Source organism: Danio rerio, chromosome 24 (genome assembly GCF_052040795.2).
Source record: "Danio rerio strain M-AB ecotype USA chromosome 24, GRCz13ab, whole genome shotgun sequence".
Taxonomy (NCBI): domain Eukaryota; kingdom Metazoa; phylum Chordata; class Actinopteri; order Cypriniformes; family Danionidae; genus Danio; species Danio rerio.
Genome location: NC_141044.1, coordinates 22,135,001 through 22,161,726, shown reverse-complemented (window position 1 = coordinate 22,161,726; position 26,726 = coordinate 22,135,001). Strand labels below are relative to the sequence as shown.

Sequence of the window (26,726 nt, the reverse complement as noted above, 5' to 3'; positions counted from 1 at the left end):
GTTCCACATGAAAAGCGATGCTGTATCGTCTTTAAAACTGCTTTCCAAAAAGCCGACAACAGCTCGATAAAGACCACATTAGCGCTGCATATTCAATTTTTTCCTTTGAGGGCTTCCAGAGCTGTGCACTGATAATGTGATCTAACATAGTGTTGAATGTGAAATCTAGCATTCTAGTAAATAAAGAAAAAGCTCTGAACCAGCTGAATAACTGTATCTCTTAGTGTCAGTATATTTTAGCATTCTCCAATCTACTGTAGCTGCACTTTTCCCTCACACGAACAGTTTTTCTTTCTATTTATTTTCTTCATATATTTCTGTCTTTCTGACTCTACAAAATATAAGAAAAAATATAAGGGTAACACAAAAATACAATAGGTTCTCGATTATACACTGAAATGATAGTTTTGATAGTAAAGCGTCTGCTAAATGACTAAATGTAAATGTAAATATATTCTATTTTTAAATAAACTATTATCTTATTAAAATGTAGTTTCTGTCTTCAGTGTCATGTTATACACTCAAAACAATTATTTTTGCTGTTTATTCAAACTACTTATAAAACCATTCAATTCTTGAAATAATTTTGGACAGCTTAATTATTTTATGTTCAATCTACTTTTGTTTTTGTACTACACAAATTAATTGTGTGGAACCCTCCATTTTTACAGTAAAATGCTGATTTGGCACCCAATAAACATTTTTGTATTGCTTTACTTTTAAATATTTAACAAGATATTTACTTTCTTTTAATATTTATATTGATGTCAAAATTATCAATCTACTTAAATAATAATATAAATAAACAAATAAAAAACAGGCCCGAAATCTAATGATACTACAAATTTGTGCTTAAATGGTTAAAACGCTGTTTTTCCCAGCAAAATCTAAGATGAATTATCATTTCACTGAGTCACTGCATGGAAAAATAACATTAAAGAGATTTAATGCAACAACTAAAGCAGTACAAGCATTTAATAATAAATCAAGACATTTCTTCCCAAACATTCATTAGATATTTTGAGCGATTTTGCTCCCCAAAGTACTATACATGCAAATAAATTAAACTCCAAAGTAATTTCTGCTACTAAAGAGACATTATTAAAACATCTCTGTCCCATCTTTTTCATACTTAAACTAAAACCATCTTTCCCATAATTTTCATACTTTTGCCAAACCAACCTAATGGCAAGATATTTAAGAAACATAACAACCAAATGAATCAAAGCTGTAAGACATAAATGCTAAACTCTGAGACCCGACATGTGTTTGTTATTTTCAAATCAAGCTTGTTTTGTGCTTATTATATGACATCAGTCAGTATATGTTGATATAAATTACATACATACTGCAGGTACACTCACTTTGGTATATTTAAAACTATAGCTATGTGTATAACAACAGCTATAACTATATATATTTAGAGAAGAAAAAAGCATATACAAAAAAAAACAATAACTTAAAGCTGAAAAACATAATTATTAATTAAAATAACTTAAAATAAACTAACAAATTTCAGATATTGCCTTCAAATTGTGGTTCAACAGAAGCATATATATGAAGAGTTAATGCAGCATTTTTCTCAGCCTCCTACTGTATATTTATATTCAGTTATTTAACTTAAAGGCAATGACAAGAACCTATTCTTTGCCATAAAAGTGAAATTGTTGCACCAAAAAAGAAAAGCAGACTGTTTAGAATTATAAAAAAACATGAACAGTCATCTCATTGTCATATTCATATCTGAACAGTGACATTTTGAAGAAGGAGCAGATTTGCCTTTTTCTCATTCAGTGTTCGCGCTTCACATTTTGTCGATACAAATGCTTCAAGCTCGGTCTACAATGCCAATATCAATGCTCAGACAGCAAGGGCCGTGAAAAAGGCTCTGAAGGATTGCATTATTACTGGAATATAGATAGAGTTTTTCCAAATGCCAATATGCCAGAGAGCACAGTGTCGATAATGAGTCACCCCTATACCCTGAATGATGCTGACAAGCCTAGCTAAAACAGTGTGTGCACAAGTGCGATGTCAACAATTAATCAACCATCTATTAAATGCTGATAATCCTTCAAACTGATACACCACATAGATGATTGATTAAGCATGGATGTCATTAACTTGCATTGTTGTGAAATACATCCATCTTACAGGCAAAGAAACCATGCTATGAGAAACAGAACCAGCTTCAGTTTGCCATCATGTTGCTTTGTTTTGGATAGCTTAATCAGATCATTAATTATCTGAAATTACTTAGCATATCATCTACATGTGTGTACTGTAACTCAACTGCTATTTAGCTAAAGAGCAAGAATAAATATGTGTATAATTGTATAAATATAAAAGTGTTTATCATGTGAGGTTTGGAAAAACAGATGAAGTGGATTAATAATTAAAAGACTTAGGCCTAAAAAGGCACTATATGTCATTTTTGCCAATAGAGGGTGTGTATTCACAACAAACAAAGGTGTATTTTGATTATGCTATACCTGAGTTTGGAATTATGGGAGTTATCATCTTTATTACATCTTTTGAGACTCCTGCAGAAATCATGTTTGTGGACATGGAGCTAAAATATTCAAAATGTATTATCACAAAATAAGTAACCGAAGACTGAAAGATGTTAAATCGAAATGAAACCTCTAAGGAATTGCTGATGTGAGGTGAGTGTGCCACGACATGAAAGCAGCAGAGCTTTTATTATGCCATGGTCCACCACGTCCGGTTCTTCCAGTCGTGATCCCATATGGAAAATGGAGGATCAAGGGGACAGTGTTATAATCATTTTTGGCCTTTCCTCATTCACTAGTGTTTCCTTAACACTGGAGCTACCAGAATTCTCAAACTACCTGAATTACCTTAGTGGCCATTTTGACAGTTTTCATATAAGACGTCATATTGTCACATCGTGTTTACATTTAAAGCGTCTATTGAGACATTAAAATTAAGCTTTGAATATCTGTCATCATATTCAGTTATTTATCACCCTAAAATACAATCTTTTTGGTAATACTGCCTACTGTATAAATGTATAGTTAGGCTCTTTTGTGTTGTGTAATTTTAATAAAACAAAGTTATTTGATACATATATATGTAATATTTAAAATACACATATTTAGTAAAGGAAATATACACATATTTAGTAAAAGGCAGGCAATTATAGATATGTGTGTTTTATTTCAACAAAGCTATTCAATTGCAATGATTTTTATTCTTACATGACATTCTTTAGTAAATGTTGACATTTCTTCATTCCCTAGTATTTACTTAACACTGAACTACCAGGATTCTACAATTGCTAAAGTTACTATAGTGGTAAGTTTGACCGTTCTCATATAAGACATCATATTTACATTCAAAGCTTCTATTGAGATATTAAAATTAAGCTTTAAATTTCTGTCATCATATTTAATTAAGTCTTCACCCTAAAATACATTATTTTAGTAATACTGCCTATTAATGTACAGTTAGGTTATTTTGTGTTGTGTAATTTTAATAAAATAACAATGTTATTTGATACATATACAGTATAAATATGTAATATTTAAAATACACATGTTCAGTAAAGAAAATATACATATATATATATATATATATTTACATATATATTTGTATATATATATACATAAATATATATATATACATATATATTTGTATATCATACAAATATATATATATATTTTATTTAGTAAAAGGCAGGCAATTATAGATATGTGTTTTATTTCAAGAAAGTTCTTTAAATGTAAATGTTATAATGATTTTTGGATATTTTAATGAAAGAAAACCTTACATAATAACATCCATTAATAAATGTTGGCCTTTCCTCATTCTCTAGTGTTTCCTTAACACTGGAACTACAAGAATTCTATAATTGCTAGAATTACTATAGGGGTAAGTTTGACCGTTCTTATATAAGTCATATTGTCACTTTTCCATTAAAAGCTTCTATTGCCATAATAAAATTAAAGGTGCAGTAGGTGATCAACCAAAATGCTAATCGCTAGCATAACAGCTTTGAAAACACAGTCCCTCCCTTGCAGTCCAAAGCCAGGCCTCCTGAAATCACGAACGCGCACAATAAAGATGACAAAAGGCAGCCCACTAGATCATGTCAGTCGCCAGTTAGAAAACATTTATTGTACTTTATAATACTAAACAGTATTACATCTAGCTTGTTTTCAGTTGTTTAGCAAGCAAAACTTGCCATAATGTGCAATAATTCACGCAAGTAAGGATCGCTGAGCACACTCTCTCATGGGCTTTGTCCTGCTTAGTGTTTGACTGGCAGCGTGCAAAAACTAAAATTATTACTAAGTTCAATTTCAAACCGAATATTTCAATTTCGTCTTAAGTCTGAAATTCAAAAAAAAAATATGTATAAATGCCTGTAGATCATTTACTTTAATCAATACTATAGAAATGTGAAGAGACTTTCAACCAGCACAACAAAAATGTTTCTGAAGACAATAACCTACTGCACCTTTAAGCTTTGCATGTCTGTCCTCGTATTTAATTCAGCAATCACACTCAAAATACAATCTATAAAATGTAAAGTTAGGCTTTTTATTGTTGTGTAATGTTAATAAAATACAATTTTAAAAGAAAATATACATATATTTAGTAAATGTCAAGCAATTATTGGTATGTGTGTTTTATTTAACAGTTATTAAATCGCAACAATTTAAAACGGTCAAAATGAACACCTCAGTGGTTCTAGAATTAATACAAACTGCATCCTATGCACATTTTGAAACTAAATAACACACACAGTTACAAAAACAAATAGCTCATATGGACACATGCATCCACAAGTTGCCAATGAGACATGCTATTGACATTATGTAAATTGGTCATTTCTAAAAACCTATCAAAATAGTATTCTAATTAGGAAAAGATGAAATCCTACTGACAGTCAATGTAAGGAAGTAGCAACTCTATTTGTATGTCCAAGTTTACGAACGAGCTTAACGAATGGTAATTTTGCTTATATTGACATGCCAGCAGTAAAATCCCCCTATGGCAAGCATAACACAATGAAACTTGGCTGACCTCAGCATATTGTAACCCGTTACGACAAAATCTACACCAGATGCTTACCTTGTGGGCTATAAAACAAACATCAGCTGCTCTGAGACCATGTTATTAGAGTCCTGCACGATGATTATTTTCCATAAACATATCAAATTCACTCATATTCTGAGTATTAGTGCTGATGTTTAGGGTTTGGAAATGACTTACATGTTTCAGCAGGCTTTTTAATGTCTCTAGAGGCCTCTGGATGACTTAAACGTGCAACTAAAGGACTGAAGGAAGATGAAGGGGGAGTAAAATTATGTCTGAAATTCACTGGTTGGGAATATTATATGTTTCTGACCATATAGTGAATCTGAGACATTATTTGAGGGTATGAAATACAGTTAGTTTTGGCAGATTGATGAACTGAACTCATCTTGAGGTCTGAGGGCAAAGCCGTCTTCATTTCAACATACAAAACTTATTAAATAAATAGGCTGACATAATAATAATTATGGGCAAAAAGTCAGACTGCGAAAGCTTTGAGATTCGGTTAACTGCTGGAAATGGCATTCTTGCTTTAAATACAAAACTGATAATATCTTCTGATTCTCAATTCTCAATAATAATAGCAACAACAACAACAATAACAACAACAACAACAACAACAAAAACAACAATAATATAATAATAATAATAATAATAATAATAATAATAGGACATCTCGGTGGCACAGTGGGTAGACAATCATCTCAAAGCAAGAAAGTCAATGGTTCAAGCTCTGTCTGGGTCAGTTGGCATTTCTGTGTGGAGTTTGCATGTTCTCCCAGTGTTTACGTGGGTATCCTCCGGGTGTTCCGGTTTCCCCCACAAGTCTAAAGACATGCGCTATAAGTGAATTGGGTAAGCTAAATTGTACGTAGTGTATGTGTGTGCATGGGAGTGTATGGGTGTTTCCTAGTTATAGGTTGCAGCTGAAAGGGCATCATCTGCATAAAACATATGCATATGGATAAGTTGGCGGTTCATTTTGCTGTGGCGACCACAAATTAATAAAAGGACTAAGCCGAAAAGAAAAAAAATGAATGAATAATAATAATAATAATAATAATAATAATAATAATAATAATAATAATAATAATAATAGTAACTTGTGTTAGAATTTTTATACAATTTTTATAAAGACAGCTGCAAATCTCAATTAAAATAGCATTGTAATAAAATCGTATAAAAATATAGAATTATAATATATTCACTGGGTTGTTTTATTTAAATAATTAGGCTTGTTGTTATCCATGATTTTTCAAATGTACTTTTTACAAGAGAGGCTAGAAAAAGCAGCAAGCTCTACATTATTATTATTATTATTATTATTATTATTATTATTATTATTATTATTATTATTATTATTATTATTATTATCATCATTGTTGTTTGTTTATTATTATTATTTTTATTATTATTTATTATTATTATTATTATTATTGTTGTTGTTGTTGTTGTTGTTGTTGTTATTTGTTTATTATTATTATTATTATTATTATTATTATTGTTATTATTATTATTATTATTATTATTATTTGTTTATTATTATTATGGAAGTGGCCAAATTCTGACAGGAAAGCTGAATGTGCTGGCCAGTTTGTTATTTGCTTAATAAAAAAACTATTTTCTTTGAATTAATAGGCAGTTTTTAATTTAAAGTCTTTACAGATTCCTTCTTTTCCCTAATGATATATGATGTGATGAATTTTTATTTTAAAAATAAACCATAAAAATAAGTTTATTTCTTTTTTTTAATATTTCTTTATTCTAAATCTTTAGGAAATGATTTTGGTACATCAAAAAGTGCGGTTATGATGACCACCTGACTAGCTAATCCAGCAAAAATAGTGCTTAAAATGACACATACTGTACATGCAGTGTTTAAACCAAATAGTTAAAAAAATAAAGTGAATAACTGCAAAAATGTCCACTTTTTGAGAAAAAAAAACACCCCTTTTACCAGGCTGGCTACGAGCCTGCTACGGTATAGCGTTATGTATCTTCCAAACTGATCTATAAACTAGAACTTGACCACTTTCTTTTTTTTTTTTACTTTTACTGCCCATCTGTCAAAAATCCAACTGAGCCACTATGACCATTACTATCCAAATCTTTCAAAATTCCCAGCTCATCAGGCCTGAAGGTGTAGAGAAGAGTTGAGGTTTGACTGACAGCTGAATCAGGCTTACCGGAGTCTCTTGTAGTACTGCTTGACCTTCTCCAGAGAGCCCGCATTGATTTGAGCCTGATACTCCTCCACTGACACGTTTTCTCTGTAATAATATCCCTCCATGCTCTCCAAGGCTGTGGAAGAAAGATGATGTAAAACTTTGGATTTTCAAAATCCATCCATCCATCCATCCATCCATCCATCCATCATCCATCCATCTATCTATCTATATCTGTTATAAATTAGGCTGAAACATCTGATTTGGAAATATATTTTTAGAAATGTCAGTATATAAAGTGGGTATAATATATAATACGTTGCAATAATCAAAAGAATATGTTTACATTATTGTTATTTTTTATAGTTGCAATGATCACTGGCTTCACATTGAAAAGCACAATTTTTTTTGTTGTGCATGCTTTAGGCTAAGTGTGTCCATACCCTGAGTGAACAGGACGGGGTATATTTTGAAGCTGCCGCCATGCCTCAGTCTCTGGGGCAACTGCTGGAAGTAAAACGCCTCTAGGAAAAAGCAGACCTTCAAAGCCTGTCGTGTGCCCTCCACCTGGTATGAGATAGGCATGTCTGAAAAGACAGAATCAGCCATCAGCATGACAGAGAGAGAATAAGATACTTTATACAAACACAATTCCCAAGTGACATTTTTAATACTTAAGTTTTGCTAAAAAGGTGTGTTTTTGCAATATGAATTCACTGTAATTATTTCATTACAAATGCAAAAGAATAAAGTGTTATTAAAAAAAATATTATTACTGTTTGATCACTTGAAGGAGTGAAATCTCACTTATAAATTAGATATGTATGCTTTCTTACACTTTCTCTCAATATAAATGGAAAATTAAATAAATTTAAAATAAATAGAAATTACTATATAATTAGGTAGAAAGTGTGCTTGCAGTAATTGAATTAAAAATATATAACAACATTAAAATAAATACAAATATCTTTAATAGAAAAAATATATATCGATGGAGCAAAAAAAAAGGATATAAATACATTTTTTTAAATGTTTTTTTTTTCAACGTGAATGACAAAATTTAAAAATAGAAATAGTATATGCCATATTATATTTCAAAATTTACAGCCCAATTTAAAAATATATATATATATATTAGAAAAATATATGAAAGACATGTTTTGCTATATTAATTTGGGATGTCAAGATCGGAAATCAGGGTTTGATCGAAATCGGACATTACCTGCAGATCAGGCCTCAAATTATTTTCTCATTATTTTATAACACATCAATAGTTATGCAGTGGCATAGAGTTAGACCTCTTTCTTGACTTCACACACAAACAGGAACGTGTGCGGCATGACATCACTTTGTTGCAGAGACTTTTTTGTTAAATGTCGGCAAAGTATTACACAGAAGCAGCTTAAAGTGGAAAGCTCAAGTATGTCGGCAGTCTGGAGGTATTAAAAGGTATATGACAACAACATTGCTATAGCAAACCTTGAGATGTGTAAACTTGGGATTGCCTGCTGAGTGTTTTAAGTTGAGGTGCTATTTGTTTTTATATTAGATTTTTTTTTTTTATATTTACTGTTACACTAAAGTCGAAAAGTGAAGAATGTTATTTATTGCTTAACTGTTAAAGCTACCTTACAGAAGTGCTCTGTTTGTTAACAGAGTTGTTGAATGTTAGAATTAGTGAATTAATAAAAAAAAGGAACATGCTGGATCTTTTTCTTCAATCTTCTTTGTTCTTTTTTTTATGTATTATAGAAGTATCAGATCATATGACTTGAACTCAGACTTGAGGGCAAAAAAAAAAACTGATCGGGACATCCCTAATATTAATTAAATATAAATATAGGGGGGAAATCCGCTGTGGCAACTCCTGATAAATAAGGGACTAAGCTGAAAGAAATTGAATAAATCATAATAAAAAAAATACTGTTCAAGTAGAGTGTATTTAATGATATTTTTAATTCAATACAGATACCACAGAGCTTCTTTTTTAAGAATTACAAAAGCAAGCATATTAAAGGTTTACTTTATATGTTATAGCACCCTTTAGGGACCCATAAAACATAATGATTTGAAAAATGTACAATACCACAGTAAGCTGCTTCTTTAGTACTCACTAGCAACAAGAGGCTCTCCTTCAAACTGCCGGAAGCAGAAAGTGACCTTCTCCAGGTCCATAAGAGCAACCTGCGTGTCTTCCAGCATGGCCTGCTCATCCGTCTAAAGAAACAATGACAAAAACACCAAATCATCATTTACTACAGCTTCCTCGTATATTATTAATAGCAAGGTTTAGTCAAAAATAAGACTTTAAAGTTCATTTTAATATCGTTATGAATGAAAATGAAGACCAACAGTATATGTATATTTTGTTATTTTGTTATAAATAGTTGGTCATATTTTTATTCATAATGCCATCTATCATATTTAATTTAAATAAGCTTACACTACAAATTCCCCTTAATTACATACAAATGAACTTGCTATTTCATTAATAACCCTGTTAATTCAGCTCAAAATAGCTCACATTAAATATCTTTGTGGGAGAAAACATATGTAGCATGATATTTCATCTTCAATATACAGTTAAAGCCAGAATTATTAACCTGATAAATTGGGGGAAAAATAAACAGGGGGGCTAATAATTCAGTGGATTAGCCCCCTTGTTTATTTTTCCCCCAATTTATGTTTAATGGAGAGAAGATTTTTTCAACACATTTCGAAACACAATAGTTTTAATAACTTACTGTATTTCTAATAATTCTATTTTTGCCATGATGAAAGCACATAATATTTACTAGATATTTTTCAAGACACTTCTGTACAGCTAAAAAGTGACATTTAAAGGCTTAACTAGGTTAATCAGGTTAAATAGGCAGGTTAGGGTAATTAGGCAAGTTATTGTATAATGATGGTTTGTTTTAGACAGTCGGAAAACAAATTAGCTTAAAGAGGCTAATAATTTTGACCATAAAATGCCTCATAAAACATTAAAAACTGCTTTTATTCTAGCCGAAATAGACAAATAAGACTTTCTCCAGACAAAAAAATAATATCAGACATACTGTGAAAATTCCCTTGCTCTGTTAAACATCATTTGGCAAATATTTAAAAAAAGACAAAAAAATCAAAGGGGGCTAATAATTCTGAGTTCAACTGTATGTAGCATGAGTTGGCATGACAGAGTTTGTGCATTTTTAAGGGAAGTATGTCTTTTTCTGAACTTTTGCATTAAGTAAACAATTTGTTGTATATATAAAAGTGTAGAATTGTAAATTAATTGTTAGCATTTACAAAATAACCATTCAATAGCAAAAAAAAAAAAAATTCTAATTAAATAACCTGTTTAATTTAATCAAAGTAAATAACCAGTTTTTAATGAAAAAAAAGTTTATTTAAAATCACTATATTGTTACATTCATATATTTTGCATTATTGTGACAATTAATAATCTCATCACTGTGTACTATTGTCAGGGTTCTGCCACTCTGGTCTTGTAAATTCTTGTTTTGGTGGCAGAGCTCGGACACTACCCATGTCTGGTCCTGTTTCTGTCTCTGTGTGCGCACGCGCCGTCGTGGGTGTACGCAGAGTGTGCGCGCTCCTGCTTGACGCAGCCGCGCGCGCTCTGCGTCCCTCAGACGCGTGCGCTCTTGTACTTGTGTTCGTCTGTCAGCAGCGTGGTGTTTCATTCCCAGCGTCTCAGTCTTGTTGGTTTCGGTTTTGGTCGGCGCTGGGATGAAGCATGCGCGCTGCGTGTGTAAGCGCACGGTGAGTGCTTTCATTCATCGTGTGCTCGTGTCTTGCGTCTTTTGTCAAAGCATGTGGCTCTGTGTTTACATTGTGGTCACGTGCTTTTGTCGTGTGCTTCAGTGTTGTGTTTGTGTTGTCATGAACATGCGGTTAATGAGTTCTCTCATTGGCTGCATGTTCTTGTCCTGTGTATGTGAGCGCATGGCTTGTCTCGTCTCTGTCATGCGCTCTCCCGTCTATTGTCTTGTCCCACCCACCTTGTTATCCTGTTTGTAATTATTATTTTCACCTGTCCGCCTGTCTGTTAATTGGTTTGTCTTTCCTATTTATTCTCCTAGTGTGCTCTGTTCTGTGCTGGTCCGTTGTTGATTGTTTCCTTCCCTGTTGTACGTGATTTGCTGATTCTGTTCTACAACAGTGGTTAAGTTGTGTGTCTGCCAAGTTCCAGATTCTTGAAGTCTAGTTGAGTGTATAACAATGTCATGTTTTTCCCCACATGGGGAGATTTGAGTTTTGTTTTTGTTTTATTTTTCAATAAATTCTTTTCGCATTTGGGTCCTCGCCTCCTCTCCATCCACCCCCATACATTGACAACTATGTGATGTTTTGGTTACTTTTTAGTGTGGCATTTAATGAGGTTTACTGAAAGCAAATGTTTTTAAGGGTATCCTCCAAATTGATCCACAATTTATGTCGTTTATATATGCCTACATTTAATCAATTAGCAACTCCAAAAGCAACTAATTAATTAAATAAAAGGTTTATCATCTAAAAAAAAAAAAAATTACAGATGTATTTTGTTTACACTTTACAATATGCAACACATATTTAAAGGAATAGTTCACCCAAAACTGAAAATTCTGTCATTATTTTATCTCCCTTTACTTGTTTTAAAGCTTTACAATTTTCTTCTGTGGATCATAAAAGAAGATATTTTGAAAAATTACGAAACAAAACATTTACCATTGACTTCCAAAGTATTTGTTTGTTCCTAATATGGAAGTCAATGGTTAAAGGTTTCCAGCTTTCTTCAAAATATTGTTTAACAGGAGAAAATAACCAAGTTCAGAACTACTTGAGGGTGAATAAATAGGGAGTTTATTTTCATTTTGGGTGAACTATCCCTTTAATGTTAGTCATAAAATCAACAAATGATGAACAATACATTTATTACTGTATTTATTCATCTTTTTACTTGAATATACAACATTGTTAAAGTTAATGAAAATAAAATTGTTCATTGTTAGTTCTTGTTAACTCACCGTGCATTCAAGCACTGTTTATTGTTTGTTCATGTGCGTAAATACAATAACTAACATTAACTGAACATACTGTAGTGTTACCAAATTAGTTAATTAATATAATCATTTGATTTTACTTAAATCAAATGATTTAATTAAACTTTAATACTTTGAACAAAATACATCATTAAATTTAGGACATTAAGTAATATTTGTACTTTTTAAAAACTTTTTAAGACTCTGCAGTAACCCTAAAATAGGCATGAGGCATTAATGATAAACGACACTGAAATTGTGATGGTACAAGTGAAATATATCAACAAAAAAAATTATTTTGACTCCTTTTTGGCATACACACTGAATAGGAGCACAAGCAGAGAGACTCATATTTATTCCATACTTTCTCCACGTAAACAGTCTCCCGTTGGCTGTGAATATGACCAGCCACATACAAATCTGTACAAGTGTGGAGTGAGAATGGGAGCACTCGTCTTCCATCTGAAAGCGACACCTTTGCCTGCTGCTGTACAGTACGTGGGTCGACTCTTTCCAAGATCTCTATGTGCCAGATGCCACAGTTCTTTCATCTAAGGGCCTACAAAGCTGCCAAGTGAAATTATGTCAAGAAATTAGCTTGGGGTTATGGCTGCTGCCTGCTCTCCCTCACCGGAGTGTGTTCGCTGGAGGAGGAAGTGCATCAGTGCTGTGGAGATCTACTGTAAGACTGGAGAATCTGCATTTTCCATGTGGGTTTAGTATGTTTTAGTGTTAACTGAGCTTCACTGCTAGGGTTTGACTACTTGTTGGAGCTTAATATGACTGTCTTAATATACTTCATCAATTGTTCAACTGTATATTTTTATTATTCATTGTTAATAGTAGAATTGAGAGACACAGTGCTCAGCATAATTGAGTACACCCCATTTTGAAAATTTATATAATAGTAGTATAATATAATTAATAGTCACCAAACATATTTAGAAATTGAAACATAATACAATTAAACTTAAGCAAAATATTGCAAAAAAAACTTATTTTTATTTTATTTTTTCTCTCTCTTTCTCTTTTTTTTTTAATTTGTATAATATTTTGTATTTGTATAATTATATATAATTTTTTCTAAACATAAATTTGGGTTTACTAGTTTTTGGACCGTAACTGTAAGTTATTTTGTTAGATAAGCTCAAGATTTGACATTAGTACTAACTAACCTACTTTATATGCACAAATATAATATTGTACAGCTCCCTATTAAAACTATAAATTTAAAAATAGATTTGTGAGGGGTGTACTTATATATGCTGAGCACTGTAAAAACTCCTGTAGTAAAAAAAATAAGAATTGCAATATATAATGAGAATTCTAAAATATATAAAGAAGAAAAAACATTAGAATTTGCATATTTATAATGTTATATTTAAAATATAAATTGTAATATTTAAACAGATTTTTACAGAGACAGAAAAAAAAATCTGAATTCCAAGAAAAAGTTAAAATAATGCATTTAAAATAATGTTTAAAATAATATATTCGTTATTTTGGTGTTTGGAATGTCGGGACAAAAGTAAGATACTTGATATTTTATGTGAAGCTGCTTTGACACAATCTACATTGTAAAAGCGCTATACAAATAAAAGTAAATTGAATTGAATTGAATTAAATATTTGAGATGTAAACTCACAATTCCAAAAAGAAAAGTCAGAAATCCAGGATTAAGATCAATCTTCATATATCAGTCAGAATAGTGAGACGATAACATACATATACAAAAAAACATGAATATCTTTGAATTTATTTTCATTCATTTTAATAATTGTGATGGTAAAAGAGGAAAATAACTTTGATGGTTTAAAAGTAATCATGTAAAGCTCCAAAGACACATTTGTGAGGCAAAAATAAATAATATTAATAATAATAACAATTATATAAATAATACAATATATGTCTTCTGATTCAAATGTGCAAGTTTGCTATGGGCAAGCCGCTGTATTGCCATTAAAGCCTGTAGTATACTCGCACCCAAATCTGGCACGGAAGAATTGTTTATATAGTGTTTTTTTGCCAAAGAAATGTCTTCTTGGAGTGATTTTTTTATGATTACAGTTGAAGCACTAAATTCGCATGGAATGTTTTGACAATGTTTTTGGTCAAAATCTCTTTAGGGCAAGTCATTTCACATGGAAACGTCTCTCGGGCAGTATGCTTGGGCCGAATGGGGAAACATCAAATTCTCCAAAACTGTTGACCAACCTTACGATTGCATTATATAGAATTAAACAACTGTCTCATAAGTGTTATTTTCTAAACGTTTGATTTAAACAAAATCTGCATTTTTTCAGGTTACCCAAGCTAATGCGCATGCGCACTTGAAAGGAACGAGATCATGACACCAACCTAATTTATGGCCGATTTATGATTTAAACAAGAAACAAAAAGCTAGAGTTTTGACTGTATATACTCTGTGGAAGAATGCCATACACACAACAACCACAGATATACTGTATTTCAGCATCTGATGTTTGACACAATAAACATGCTGATTTGCATATATAAACATCATGTCTGTTGTCCTAAGATGCATCAATTACGTCAGGCTTCCACTTTTACATGTGCTTGAATGTTAAAACGACCCTCCTGTTGTTGAAATGGCCAACGCGCAAATTTAAATTTAAGAAGCCTGCTTTGAGTGAACACACAGACATAAGAGTCTCGCCTCAGTCATGTTGAGGGCTGAATAGAGCATTGCACATTCAATTTCCCCATTTACAGTCCCAGTACTGAGACTCAAATACACAACCTTTGGCTTACAAGTCTAACTCTCTAAACTTTAGGCCACCACTATAGTATATTAGTAGAATAGTATTCCACATTTCCACTTTCCATTTGAAAACAGAAACCAGAATGGTTTGAATTGACGTGAGTTATGTCATAATTTGAGGTTTTGTATAAAATATTCCTAGAGAACACCTAGAGAAATAATCATCCTTTTGGCAGAGAAGCATTTACATTTTACATTACACCTCTGTCATAAAAAAGTGACTCTGGTTGTGAATACATTTTTTGCATAAAGAGCAAACCTAAGGCGCACAAATAAAGAAATAATCCATCACAGGCAGGTGAAATCTGATCAGGACTCGAAGCCACAGACAGAAACACTTTATAAGACATGATAATCCTGCATTATCCTGTCTGTCAAGATGCCTGCCGATTGTGTGAATTGCCAGTTGTTTGAAAAACACGCTTGGCTACAGTCATCAATTCAACAAGACAGCAAACTCCACTGGGTTGCAACACACAGAAGTGGTTCTGACCTTGTGGCGGGTTTGAGGTAAACAAAAAGCAGATGTAATCTGCAGGGAGGAGGTCAAATAAAGAAAGAAAGTAGCTCAGGGATGTTGTCTGTCTCCCTACACTCTTTTCTGGTAAATGAAGAGCTATGTCAGTCATTGAATGTGTAAAGTAATGTGTGGGTCAGATGCTAAGTTGCAGCTGTACTGATCCTTACACATGAACAAAATATCATCACATATATTTATCAGTCTGTGCAATGAGAACATTACAAGCATGCATATAGTTGTGCAATTTAAAGTTTAAGAAAGAAATATTAGGCCTTGTAAAATTTGTATAATTTTTCAAATATTTGTGACATATGCAGATATATAATACTAGCATAATAACACTAAAAAGGTGTTATTTATAGTAGTTCGGCAGTTCGGCAGGAATAATATAATATAATATAATATAATATAATTACAATAATACAATATTATTAACCACTCTTTACAATTTCCATTTATTAAATTGGTTTTAAAAAAACAAATGTAGTTAAGCCCTTAAATTGTATGTTGGTATCTTGCAAAATAACCAGGAAAATGTTATGTATTATCATCTTAACAACGACACAAGAAACAAGTGATAAGAAATCAGATATAAAAGCCAGGGGCTTGGCTTGGAGTGGGGGTGGTGGCGGGGACTGGTGTTAGGACAATTTAGGATGTTACTATTGCTATCATGAGGGCTTTATTATTGTTTATGAGTGTCAAAAGTGGCTGATCAAATATCTGACTGCGTGTCACCGCATCCCTAAGGACTAAAGCGATATAACTAGAGAAATCTCAACTTGCTGACTGAGCAAGAGCGCTTACTGAACAGCGCAGCATCGATGACGTAAGAATGCCCGGGCCCGATTGTGACGTAAGTGCGGCCGTCGCGGGAGGGGGGAGGGGGGACAAGCGTGCTTTGGCCTGGTTTGAGGCAACTGTACATAGTGTGAGTACGGCCTTACTTTTGTCTGCGAAAGCCCTACCCCACTCCACCCCGCTCTTCACTTTCGTCTGCGACATCCCCACCCCCTCCACCCAGCTCTTTACTTTCTTCTATGAAAGCACCACCCCCCACTCTTCACTTTTGTCTTTGAAGGCCCCACCCCCCTCCACCCCGCTCCCCCCAATTTAATCTGCTTAACCCCAGCTCTTTACTTTTGTGCAACGCTCCGCCCCCTGCACACTCACTTAGCCCGTGCCACCACCTAAGTTGTCATAGTGTCCATACCGACCAGAGGTGCCCCCTAATTACAACTAATATGTTAATAAGAGATGCTGAAAGAAATTTTCTCACCATTAAACACCACTTTGTCTATTCATTTTATATTCACCTGTATAATACAATTTGTAGTTTTATCATACAACACATTAAAGAAAAAATATGTGAAAATAAAAAAGCAAATGACCTAAATTGTATTCAAAATCTCATACTGTTTGAGTACTGTGTAGGTACATTTGAAATTAAATTATTAATAATATTATTTATTGCATACTATATTTGCCATGCTGTTAAAAAACGCTTTACAGTAAAACAAAATGTAAACAAAGACATCAAAACAAGCAAAGCACAAACAAAAAAACAAAAGCAAAAAAACTAAAGGAAAATATTAAATGAAAAAAACATCAAGCGGAAAGCAAAGCAAAAAAAGTCTTTAAGATAAAACAAAGCAAACTGTTAAAAACTAAATATAATAAAGAAATATAAAATAAAATGAAAAAAAAAGAAAATTAAGTAAGGAAAAAGAAGACAGAAGAACAAAGCAGAACAAATCAACAAAGAAAGATTTGTAATTTGTAGGGTTTTTTTGGATTTCGGTAATTTGTGTTTTGCTTTCTGTAATATTTTCAAAAGGTACACTTTTGTACCTTATTTACACCGAAGCATACACATTGAAGCCTTAATGCAATATAAGCATTTTCTAAACAGCTGCTGCACCAGTCACAGCTTTTGTACCTTATTTTCTGAAAGTGCATTGCATTTTATAAACTCATTCCATTTCGCAAGCTACACTTTGTGCCATGCCTAACAACACCCTTCACCCTGATAAAATCTGTATAACACTTGGTCTCTCATGGCTAAACTACATCTTCACAGGTTCTGCATCACATACACACCATAATACAGTAACTAAGAGGTCTGTGAAAAATCTTGCTTGGATGCTTTTCACATTTAACAAACATTCAAGTGCCTCACATGACCCTCAGTCAAAAACAGATCCGACCAAACGCAGAAAGTCACACTATAAAGGCTGCTTTGGCTTATTTTAAAACCACTGAGCGTGGCAGATACTCACCAGGTTTGGGGAGAGCAGGGATTGGAAATGAAACAGAAGACCAGCAGAGGAGATCTGCTCCAGCCAGCGGCGACTGGCTTCATGACTTTCACTCTCAGTGCTCAGAGCTTGATTTAACACGGCCAACAACTGTTCAGAGAACGAGCAAACCACCGCCACCAGACTCTGACTGAACACCATGTCCCTCCGCAGCTGAATCTCTGAATCTGATAGAGAGGAAATAAAGTTGAATAAGCTCTAGAATTAGATAAATAGGGCATCCGCTGTGTAAAATGTGCTGGAATAGTTGGCGATTCATTCCGCTGTGTGCATTCCCTGATCGATCTGGCAATATAGGTCAATTGAATAAGCTAAATTGGCCGTAGTGTGTGGGTGTGTGTGAATGCGAGAGTGTACGGTTGTTTCTCAGCGCTGGGTTGCGGCTGTAATGGCATCTGCTACTTAAAACATTTGCTGGATAAGTTGGCGGTTCATTCTGCTGTGGCAACCCCTAAATAAATAAAGGCACTAAGCCGAAGGAACATGAATGAATAAATGCATGAATGAATGAGTATTTGCATCCAATTATTTACTCATGTGGGAAGCAGCTGTTACTATGACAAATTAAACTGCTACAGACCCTGTCAGGGTTTATTCTGTGATAACAACTGTACAGTAAATAACCCTTAAACTATTTAGGGGCAATATTAAGTAATTAGTCTAGTTAAGGGTGGCAGGGTGGCTCAGTGGTTAGCACAGTAACCACTGAGGTTCGAGTGGAGGTCTTTCTATGTAGAGTTTCTCCCTGTTCCCATTGGTTAAAAGATATGTTCCCAAGTCCAAAGATATGTGGGATAGGTGAATTGGATAAACTAAATTGGCTTTAGCATATGAGTGCGTGTGCAAATGAGAGAGTATGTGGGTATTTCCCAGTACTAGGGGTCATGAGTTGTGGCTGGGTTGTGGCTGAAAGGACATCTGCGTCATAAAATACAGTACATGCCAGAGTAATTGGTGTTTCATTTTGCTGTGGAGACCCCTGGTAAAGCAGAGAATACGCTGAAGGAAAGCGAGAAAGTGAGAGTAAGTAGTTTATAAATGCAGTGCATCCAAAAATCACAAACTGTTCAATCAATTATTTATTTCCTTTTTGACTTAGTGGTTTTATTAATCTGGGGTCACCACACCACAATGAATCACCAACTTATCCAGCATTTGTTTTACGCATCGGATGCCCTTACAGCTGCAACCCATCACTGGGAAACACCCATACACTCTCATGCACACATATATACTACAGACAATTTAGCATACCCAATTTACCTATAGCGTATGTCTTTGGATTGTGGAGGAAACCGGAGCACCCAGAGGAAATCCCCGCAATCATGGAGAGAACATGCAAACTCGACACCGAAATGCCAACTGACCCAGCTGAGGCTTGAACCGGCGACCTTCTTGCTGTCAGGCGACAGCGCTACACACTGTGTCATCACTCTGCCATTACAAACTGTCTGAGTAGGTAATATAAAATATATAATTTTAATTATGATGTGTATGTATATCAGGCCCTGTTTTCCTTGTGTGTTCATTTTCATCGTTTGACCTTCACCATGTGTTCCTTTGTTCTGTTTTTCCGCCACCAGTCAGTCTCATGTGTTTCACCTGTGTTCATCCGCTGTGTGTAATTATTGTCATCATGTCCCTGTGTATTTATACCCCTTAGTTTCATTCAGTCTTCGTCCGGTATTCTGTGTCAGTGGATGTCTGTCTACATTGATGTCTGTGTTCACCCCATGTCATTCCTGTGTACTTCCATGTAAGGGTTTGCTAATAAATCAACGTATTTGATACTCCTGTGATCATGTGCCTTTCTGAAGTGAGCCCAGGCATTACAATTTATGAATAGTATAAATTAAATTTGAACAAGATGTACGTTATTTTTATTGTCACATAACCTACAGTACTAGTATTAAAATGTATAAAAGTACAAAATTAAACTAGTATTTCTATAACAAGACAAAACTTTAAACAAAACTAAACGGCAGAAAATGAAACAAAACAATAAACATATAAAATAAACAGCAGCTAATTAAACAAAACAATCAAAGAAAACGCAAAGCAAAAGACAATAAAACAAAAACAATGCTGAAAATGAAATAAAACAAAGACAAATAAAGCACATTAAAGAAAGCAAAACAAAGAAAATCCAAATGTTACAATACAAAAAGCAAAACAAACAGCAGAAAATAAAATGAAATAAAAAAAAACAAAGCTGAAAATTAAATAAAAAGCGAAGCAAACAGAAAATTATACAAATTCAAAGGAACAAATAATTAATTGCATCCAATATCTGACATACTGTTAAATTTAAGCTGCGCTATTACTGATTTATTTTTGTCGAATTAGTTAGTAGATTAATTTGTTTGTGGACATATCATACTTTGAGTAATGTTTTTTTTTTCATACTACATAGTACAGTAGTATTTTATTTTGAATTCAACTACGGTCAATCCATGGTGAACTTTAAATGTAGTGCTTGTTCAAAATTACCATATTTTACATAACAGTTTATATATCATAATGCGTTAACACTTTGATTCATACCAAATGAGAGGTAATGATATATATATAAAAAAAAAAAAAAAATATATATATATATATATATATATATATATATATATATATATATATATATATATATATATATATATATATATATATATATATATATAATACATATTTATCCAACGCACAGCTGGTTTCAGTTTTATTAAAGGTGCTGTAGGTTTTTGACTCTTCAAAAGTATAAAAATACCATAATTTGATTGCAGATATTTAAGAAACATGCCAAGTGAACATTCCTGTTTATCTGAAAAATAATGCTCGAGTCAGATAATCTGCTTTGAAAATGTGCCTTGGTGTACCGGAATGTGACCTCAGGACAGTAGCAACCACCGAAAGGAGACGAAGATTCAGAATTCCACTTAAGATGGTTATTAATTAGCAAAAAATATGAATATTACAAACGTAAACATTAGGTGAGCAGCTTACATTGTAACCCAGCGTCCTAACAACATGCTACGTGACAGGATTTAAAGTGATAAGCAATTTGGCTGTTTGCACCAGACAAAACACAACAGAAATTAAAATACAGACATACAGCCATTTGAAAGCATTTTAAATGATCGATGAATGAAATTATAAAATGTGACTTACACTTTAATAGGGTTTTGTTTCTCTCAACAAAGCATTTTTGACTTTTCTTCAGTGAAAAAAGAAAAAAAAACTCAAATTCCTCAAAATATCCTTTGCTTAAAATCTTCAAATGAGACACTCATCAAATGATCTGATCACACAAATAATCTTCTCACTTTCCAATGAAGTCCAAATATATTTGACACACACAACAATTTTATTCTTATTTTTTCCATCTAAATGTAACTAATTTAGCCACATTTTGCAGTCATAACCTTGAGAAACTAAGTCTTTTTATCACATTTTATTACCTTAAGGAGATTACAGAAGTCTCTGAGGGCTTTGCTCATGTGAATAATTTTTTCTCTTGATGAATATTGTGCCGTGGTTTCAGCTGTGAAAGAACTGCTGTGTGGAGGATTTCTCAATTGAGAGTCATTTATTCAGAGTGACCTTAAAAGACTGCCTACTGTTCACTGTCAAATTATACTGAAGCACATAAGTTATGTTTAACTCTGCCATAAAAGACACTGAATGATGCATGTTCTTTTAGTGTACTGTATATAAATAGTATCAGAATAATGTGAATAAGTGAATTTGATTTAATTGAGACTCACCTGTGTATTGTAGTAGGACCAGCAGTAGTCGTGTTTTCACCTCTGAGGAAACAAAAAAGCAACATCAGTAATTCGGACATCAGAAAAGTGAATAAGAGACAACTATTTGAACTAAAACAGTAAACGCATATTAAGAATTTAATACGGTAACAAAATTCTGTATCTTAAAGTGCAACTACGATGAAAATCAACTTTTGTAAGCTGTTTGCAGAGAACTGCGTTTACGTATAGTGTGTCCCTGTCATATTGGAATGATATAAACCCAACAAGTATTTTTTTTAATATCCTGACATTTAAATAGGCCCGAAATTCCAGTGATTTTGAGGCCCACCACAATGTGACGTAGGAATGCTTTTTTCCCCACTTGATCAATTGATTGACAGTTGCCATATTATTATAATAACATGTAAAACTGGGATTAAAATATATTTTCCAACTCTCTGTGATTTATAAGTTTTATATAAGTTTAAAGCGTTTTTAAAGCAGAGCATAGTTCTTCCCTGTGAGTTCTTTGTTTACTTAATTTTAATCAGCTGTGACTTGTTCCAGCCTTTGTTTTTAAGTTGTCACTTTTTCTCTGTTCCTCACTTGGTTTTGGAGTCAGCCTTCATGAACTTGCCTTGCGTTCCCTTAATGTCCTGAGCTATGTCTAGTAAGACTGTTTATTTTCCCTGTTGCCACAGGCTGCAAAAACAGCTACACTGTAGTCAGACACCAAAATGGGCATCTGATGGGTATTTTAAGCTGAAACTTAACAGACACAATCTGGAGACACCAACGACTTATCTTACATCTAAAAGGGGTAAAAATGGGTGTCTTTCAAATAAGTAAAATAAAACTAATATTTTTTTGCTCTGAAGTACACAGGAATATTGTGAAAATAAAATTAAATAAATAAAATAAAATGTCCAACAACAAATAAGTATTGTTATTGTTATGCTAAAAATAACGTTGTTGTTGTTGTTGTTGTTGTTGTTGTTGTTCTTGTTGTTCTTCTTCTTCTTCTTCTTCTTGTTATTATCATTATTACAGTTGTTGGTGGTGGAGTAGTCATAGTAATAATAATAATAATAATTATTATTATTATTATTATTATTATTATTGTTGTTGTTGTTGTAGTTATTATATTCATTCATCTTCTTTTCAGCTTAGTTCCTTTATCAATCCGAGGTCGCCAGAGTGGAATGATCCACCAACTTTTCCTGCACATTTTTACGCAGCGGATGCCTTTTCAGCCGTAACCCATCTCTGGGAAACATCCACACACGTTCATACACTATGAACAATTAAGCTTACCCAATTCACCTGTACCGCATGTCTTTAGACTGTGGGGGAAACTGGAGCGCCGAGAGGAAAGCACTACCTACAGCACCACTGGGTCGCCTGTTTTTATTATATTTATTATAATTATAATATTAGTAATAATAATCATAATAATAATTAGTAGTAGTAGCAGTAGTAGCATTTAGTTTACATTTTAAAAAATTACAAAAAAAAAACACAAAAAAAAAACACAGGTATTGAGAACATATTATTATAATACATACTATAATGTTAATACTTACATTCTTTGCTAAAACAACAATTAAAATGAATAAACAATAATAGGCACATTTGACACATTTTTACCTGCTTGTTTTTCCTCCAAAATAGTTGATTTATACAGCACACAAACATCCTTCTTTGGGAAGTTAAAATGCAGTAAAGGTTTTTTCAGCTTTTGCTGACAACTGACCTATGGGAGTTTCAGCTCAAATATTCACGCTCTCTCCTCCATAAACCCACATTTAGCTGTGTGTGTCTTTGTATCAGTTCCTCCAGTTTCTCTTGTGAAATGAAGCTGAAGTGAGAGCAGCTCCAGAGGTTGTTTTTGGCCAGGACTGAGAGTATGTGGTGTGTGTGTGTGTGTGTGTGCCCATTTTATCAACACTGACCTTCTGCAAACCTGCTGATGGTGTGTGTGAGGGTCTGAACGCTGCTTGGCAGATTCCATGGGTCCTGCTTGACATGAAGCCGCAGTTTCTTGGTGCAGTTGAGTTTGGGCTCCATGTCCTGGTGAAACTCTGTCCAAAAGCAAGCAGAGGACCACTAAAGTAAAACATTCTTTATAATGCAGTACAAATACACAACTACTGTAGTGCTAGACTGAGAACGACACACTCAAGCAATGGTGGGATTAAAACATATGATATGGAAAAAATAAGAAATCACATCAAAATAGTGTTTTTTCTGGACTTTCAGGGTCTATTAAGTGGTTATTCTATAAATAATAATACAAATATTGTCATTTACAAATATTGTCATTTACATTTTTGAAAATGATAATAGGTCAGAATAACAGAAGTCTTCATTTGTTTTTTTATTAAAAGCAAGGTTATTGCACCAAATACTGACTTCTTAACTCATTAGATATGAAAACTGAACATAAACACTGAAATATTGGCACTGTTTTTGTAATTACATGCAAAAGAAAGAAAAAGAACATAAAAAAATCTATAAATGACAATATTTTGGAGTGAAATTTTGAAGAAATTTTATCAGACCTTTGTATAATAAAAAAATAAAATAACAATACTCAGACATATACTGTACCTAATACATTTAGTGAATCCAAAAAGCTTCAGAAAGCAACCAACATTATCAAGTGGCCCCTTTTATATTTACTTTTATTTTCATAGCTGGTCCATAAAAGTTGTCAACTCATGGTGATGATAAAAAGGTGTATGATAAACATAAAACACACACATGTACAGACACACAACTATCTGCTCCTGCTCTGTTCAAGGAAACTGAGGGAGAGTAAGCGGGTCTTAGATCACTCCATTCATTTCAGGGGTTATATAATAATTAGCTCTCTGATGGGATGATGTGAAACTATTTCAGAAATGTACAGAGTGTACGTATGTGTCTGTGTAAATGTCATAACTCATAGTATCTTATGTGCAGTCGGTTAAATACAAAGTTTTAATGTACTTTTAGTGTGCACCAAAAACAAAAGGTACCACCCCGGTGACAGCTTCTGTTACCTTTATTTCTGAGAGTTTACAACAAACATTTGTTTACATGTATACTCAATATAGCTCAATCCTAACCGTCTTTATAGTTGTTAGATAGATCTAACTTATTATGTTCCTCCCCTGTATCAGTATTTAAGTCCCTTAGCCAGCATCAGAACATGGATGCACTAAGGCAATGTTTTTGCACATGCCAGTGTTTATGAATAGATTACATAAAAAATAAAAATAAAAAAAATAAAAAACATTAGTAATCTTGACAAACTATACCTCAGTCTAAGGCTACGTTCACACTGCAGGCAAATGTGGCCCGTATTTGAATTTTTGCCTTCATGTGACTTAGGTGCGAACTGCCCAAACCGCATGGAATCAGATCTTTTCACTTCAGATTTGTGCCACTTTCATATAGTCTTAAATCAAACACAGAGCTGATTTTTTGCAATGCGACCACAGTGTGAACGTTTTGTTGCATTTCATGTGACATGTGTTATCATTCTGTGCTGCAAACATCATCTACTCCTCAGCAGCACAGTAGTATGGCACACAGGGCGATTACAGTATTACAGAAAGTCGGTTGTTCATGTTAAAAAATATTTTGAAGGCAAAACTGGTGCTTGTTAACTAATCTGATTGAGGCACGGGTTCATCGCGAAGCCGAAGAGAGTCGTGGGTGTTACGGATAGGGGATCCGTGTGCAAAGGAGGGGGAACTATCTCTACGAGAGGAAATAGGGCAGGTGCTCGAGCACCCAAACCCCACTTCTGCATGTGCCTGTTGTTTATAACAAAGTAAAATTAAATAACTCTGCAAACAGAGATAAACAACTCTGCTTTCACAGCTCAGTCTGCGACTGCTCAATAACCCTTGATAAGTTCACTGCACTGGTGGTCAGAGCGTCACGCACCACGATTGTCATAAATCACAAATTATTAGTGTTTTCAAAAACAAGAGACTTATTTTAGGTCTCAAATGCCGAAATACACATTATTAGTAGCAGAACAACCCTTTACAGTTCATGAAATGCACCACAGTTGTCTGTAAAAGAGATAGAGAGATAGACAGACAGACCGACCGACCGACCGACCGACCGACCGACCGACCGACAGACAGACAGACAGACAGACAGACAGACAGACAGACAGACAGACAGACAGACAGACAGACAGACAGACAGACAGACAGACAGACAGACAGACAGACAGACAGACAGACAGACAGACAGACAGACAGACAGACAGACAGACAGATAGATAGATAGATAGATAGATAGATAGATAGATAGATAGATAGATAGATAGATAGATAGATAGATAGATAGATAGATAGATAGATAGATAGATAGATAGATAGATAGATAGAACATCAAAGAAATATAGAATGATGATGAAATGATGTCTATGGACGGACAGACAGACAGACAGTGAGACAGACAGATGATAGATAGATAGATAGATAGATAGATAGATAGATAGATAGATAGATAGATAGATAGATAGATAGATAGATAGATAGATAGATAGATAGATAGATAGATAGATAGATAGATAGATAGATAGATAGATAGATAGATAGATAGATAGATAGATAGATAGATAGATAGATAGATAGATAGATAGATAGATAGATAGATAGATAGATAGATAGATAGATATAGATAGTAATGTTTCTCTCACACATACACACACACACACACACTTGTATTTCAAGACATAATGTATTTCATGGCAGATGGATGGAAAAAGACAGACAGACAGACAGACAGACAGACAGACAGACAGACAGACAGACACTATAGGTCACTACAATAGGCACTACATGCCTACTATAGGTCAAAACTATATTACTATAAACTCCAAGTAAACTACACCAGAAAACACAGACAGAGAAGAATCATTTAGGTAACATAAAATATTGTTCCATTCAGTTGTTTATGTAACCACCGTCATGGCAATCTAGCAACAAACAGCTCAGTTTCTAATTCTTAAATCTCAGTTTTCTCAGTGTCATGCATGTGAAAGCCTGTATAAACATATCCCACGCACAGGCACACAACTTATAATGAACTGTTAAACCGCGAGGATTAC

The 26,726-nt window shown here is 33.5% G+C and overlaps 1 protein-coding gene across 1 annotated transcript in view; it reads right to left on the bottom strand.

Moving 5' to 3' along the window:
• The window catches only part of prex2 (phosphatidylinositol-3,4,5-trisphosphate-dependent Rac exchange factor 2), a 242,250-nt gene that overhangs the window by 59,620 nt on the left and 155,904 nt on the right, over nucleotides 1-26,726 (bottom strand). Inside the window, exons 30-35 of the mRNA XM_087309456.1 lie at nucleotides 23,563-23,691; nucleotides 21,629-21,670; nucleotides 17,838-18,043; nucleotides 9,344-9,446; nucleotides 7,673-7,816; nucleotides 7,251-7,365 (exon numbers count right to left, since the gene is read on the bottom strand). Of these exons, the coding sequence (XP_087165582.1) occupies nucleotides 7,251-7,365; nucleotides 7,673-7,816; nucleotides 9,344-9,446; nucleotides 17,838-18,043; nucleotides 21,629-21,670; nucleotides 23,563-23,691 (739 nt within the window). The remainder of the gene's footprint in view (nucleotides 1-7,250; nucleotides 7,366-7,672; nucleotides 7,817-9,343; nucleotides 9,447-17,837; nucleotides 18,044-21,628; nucleotides 21,671-23,562; nucleotides 23,692-26,726) is intronic.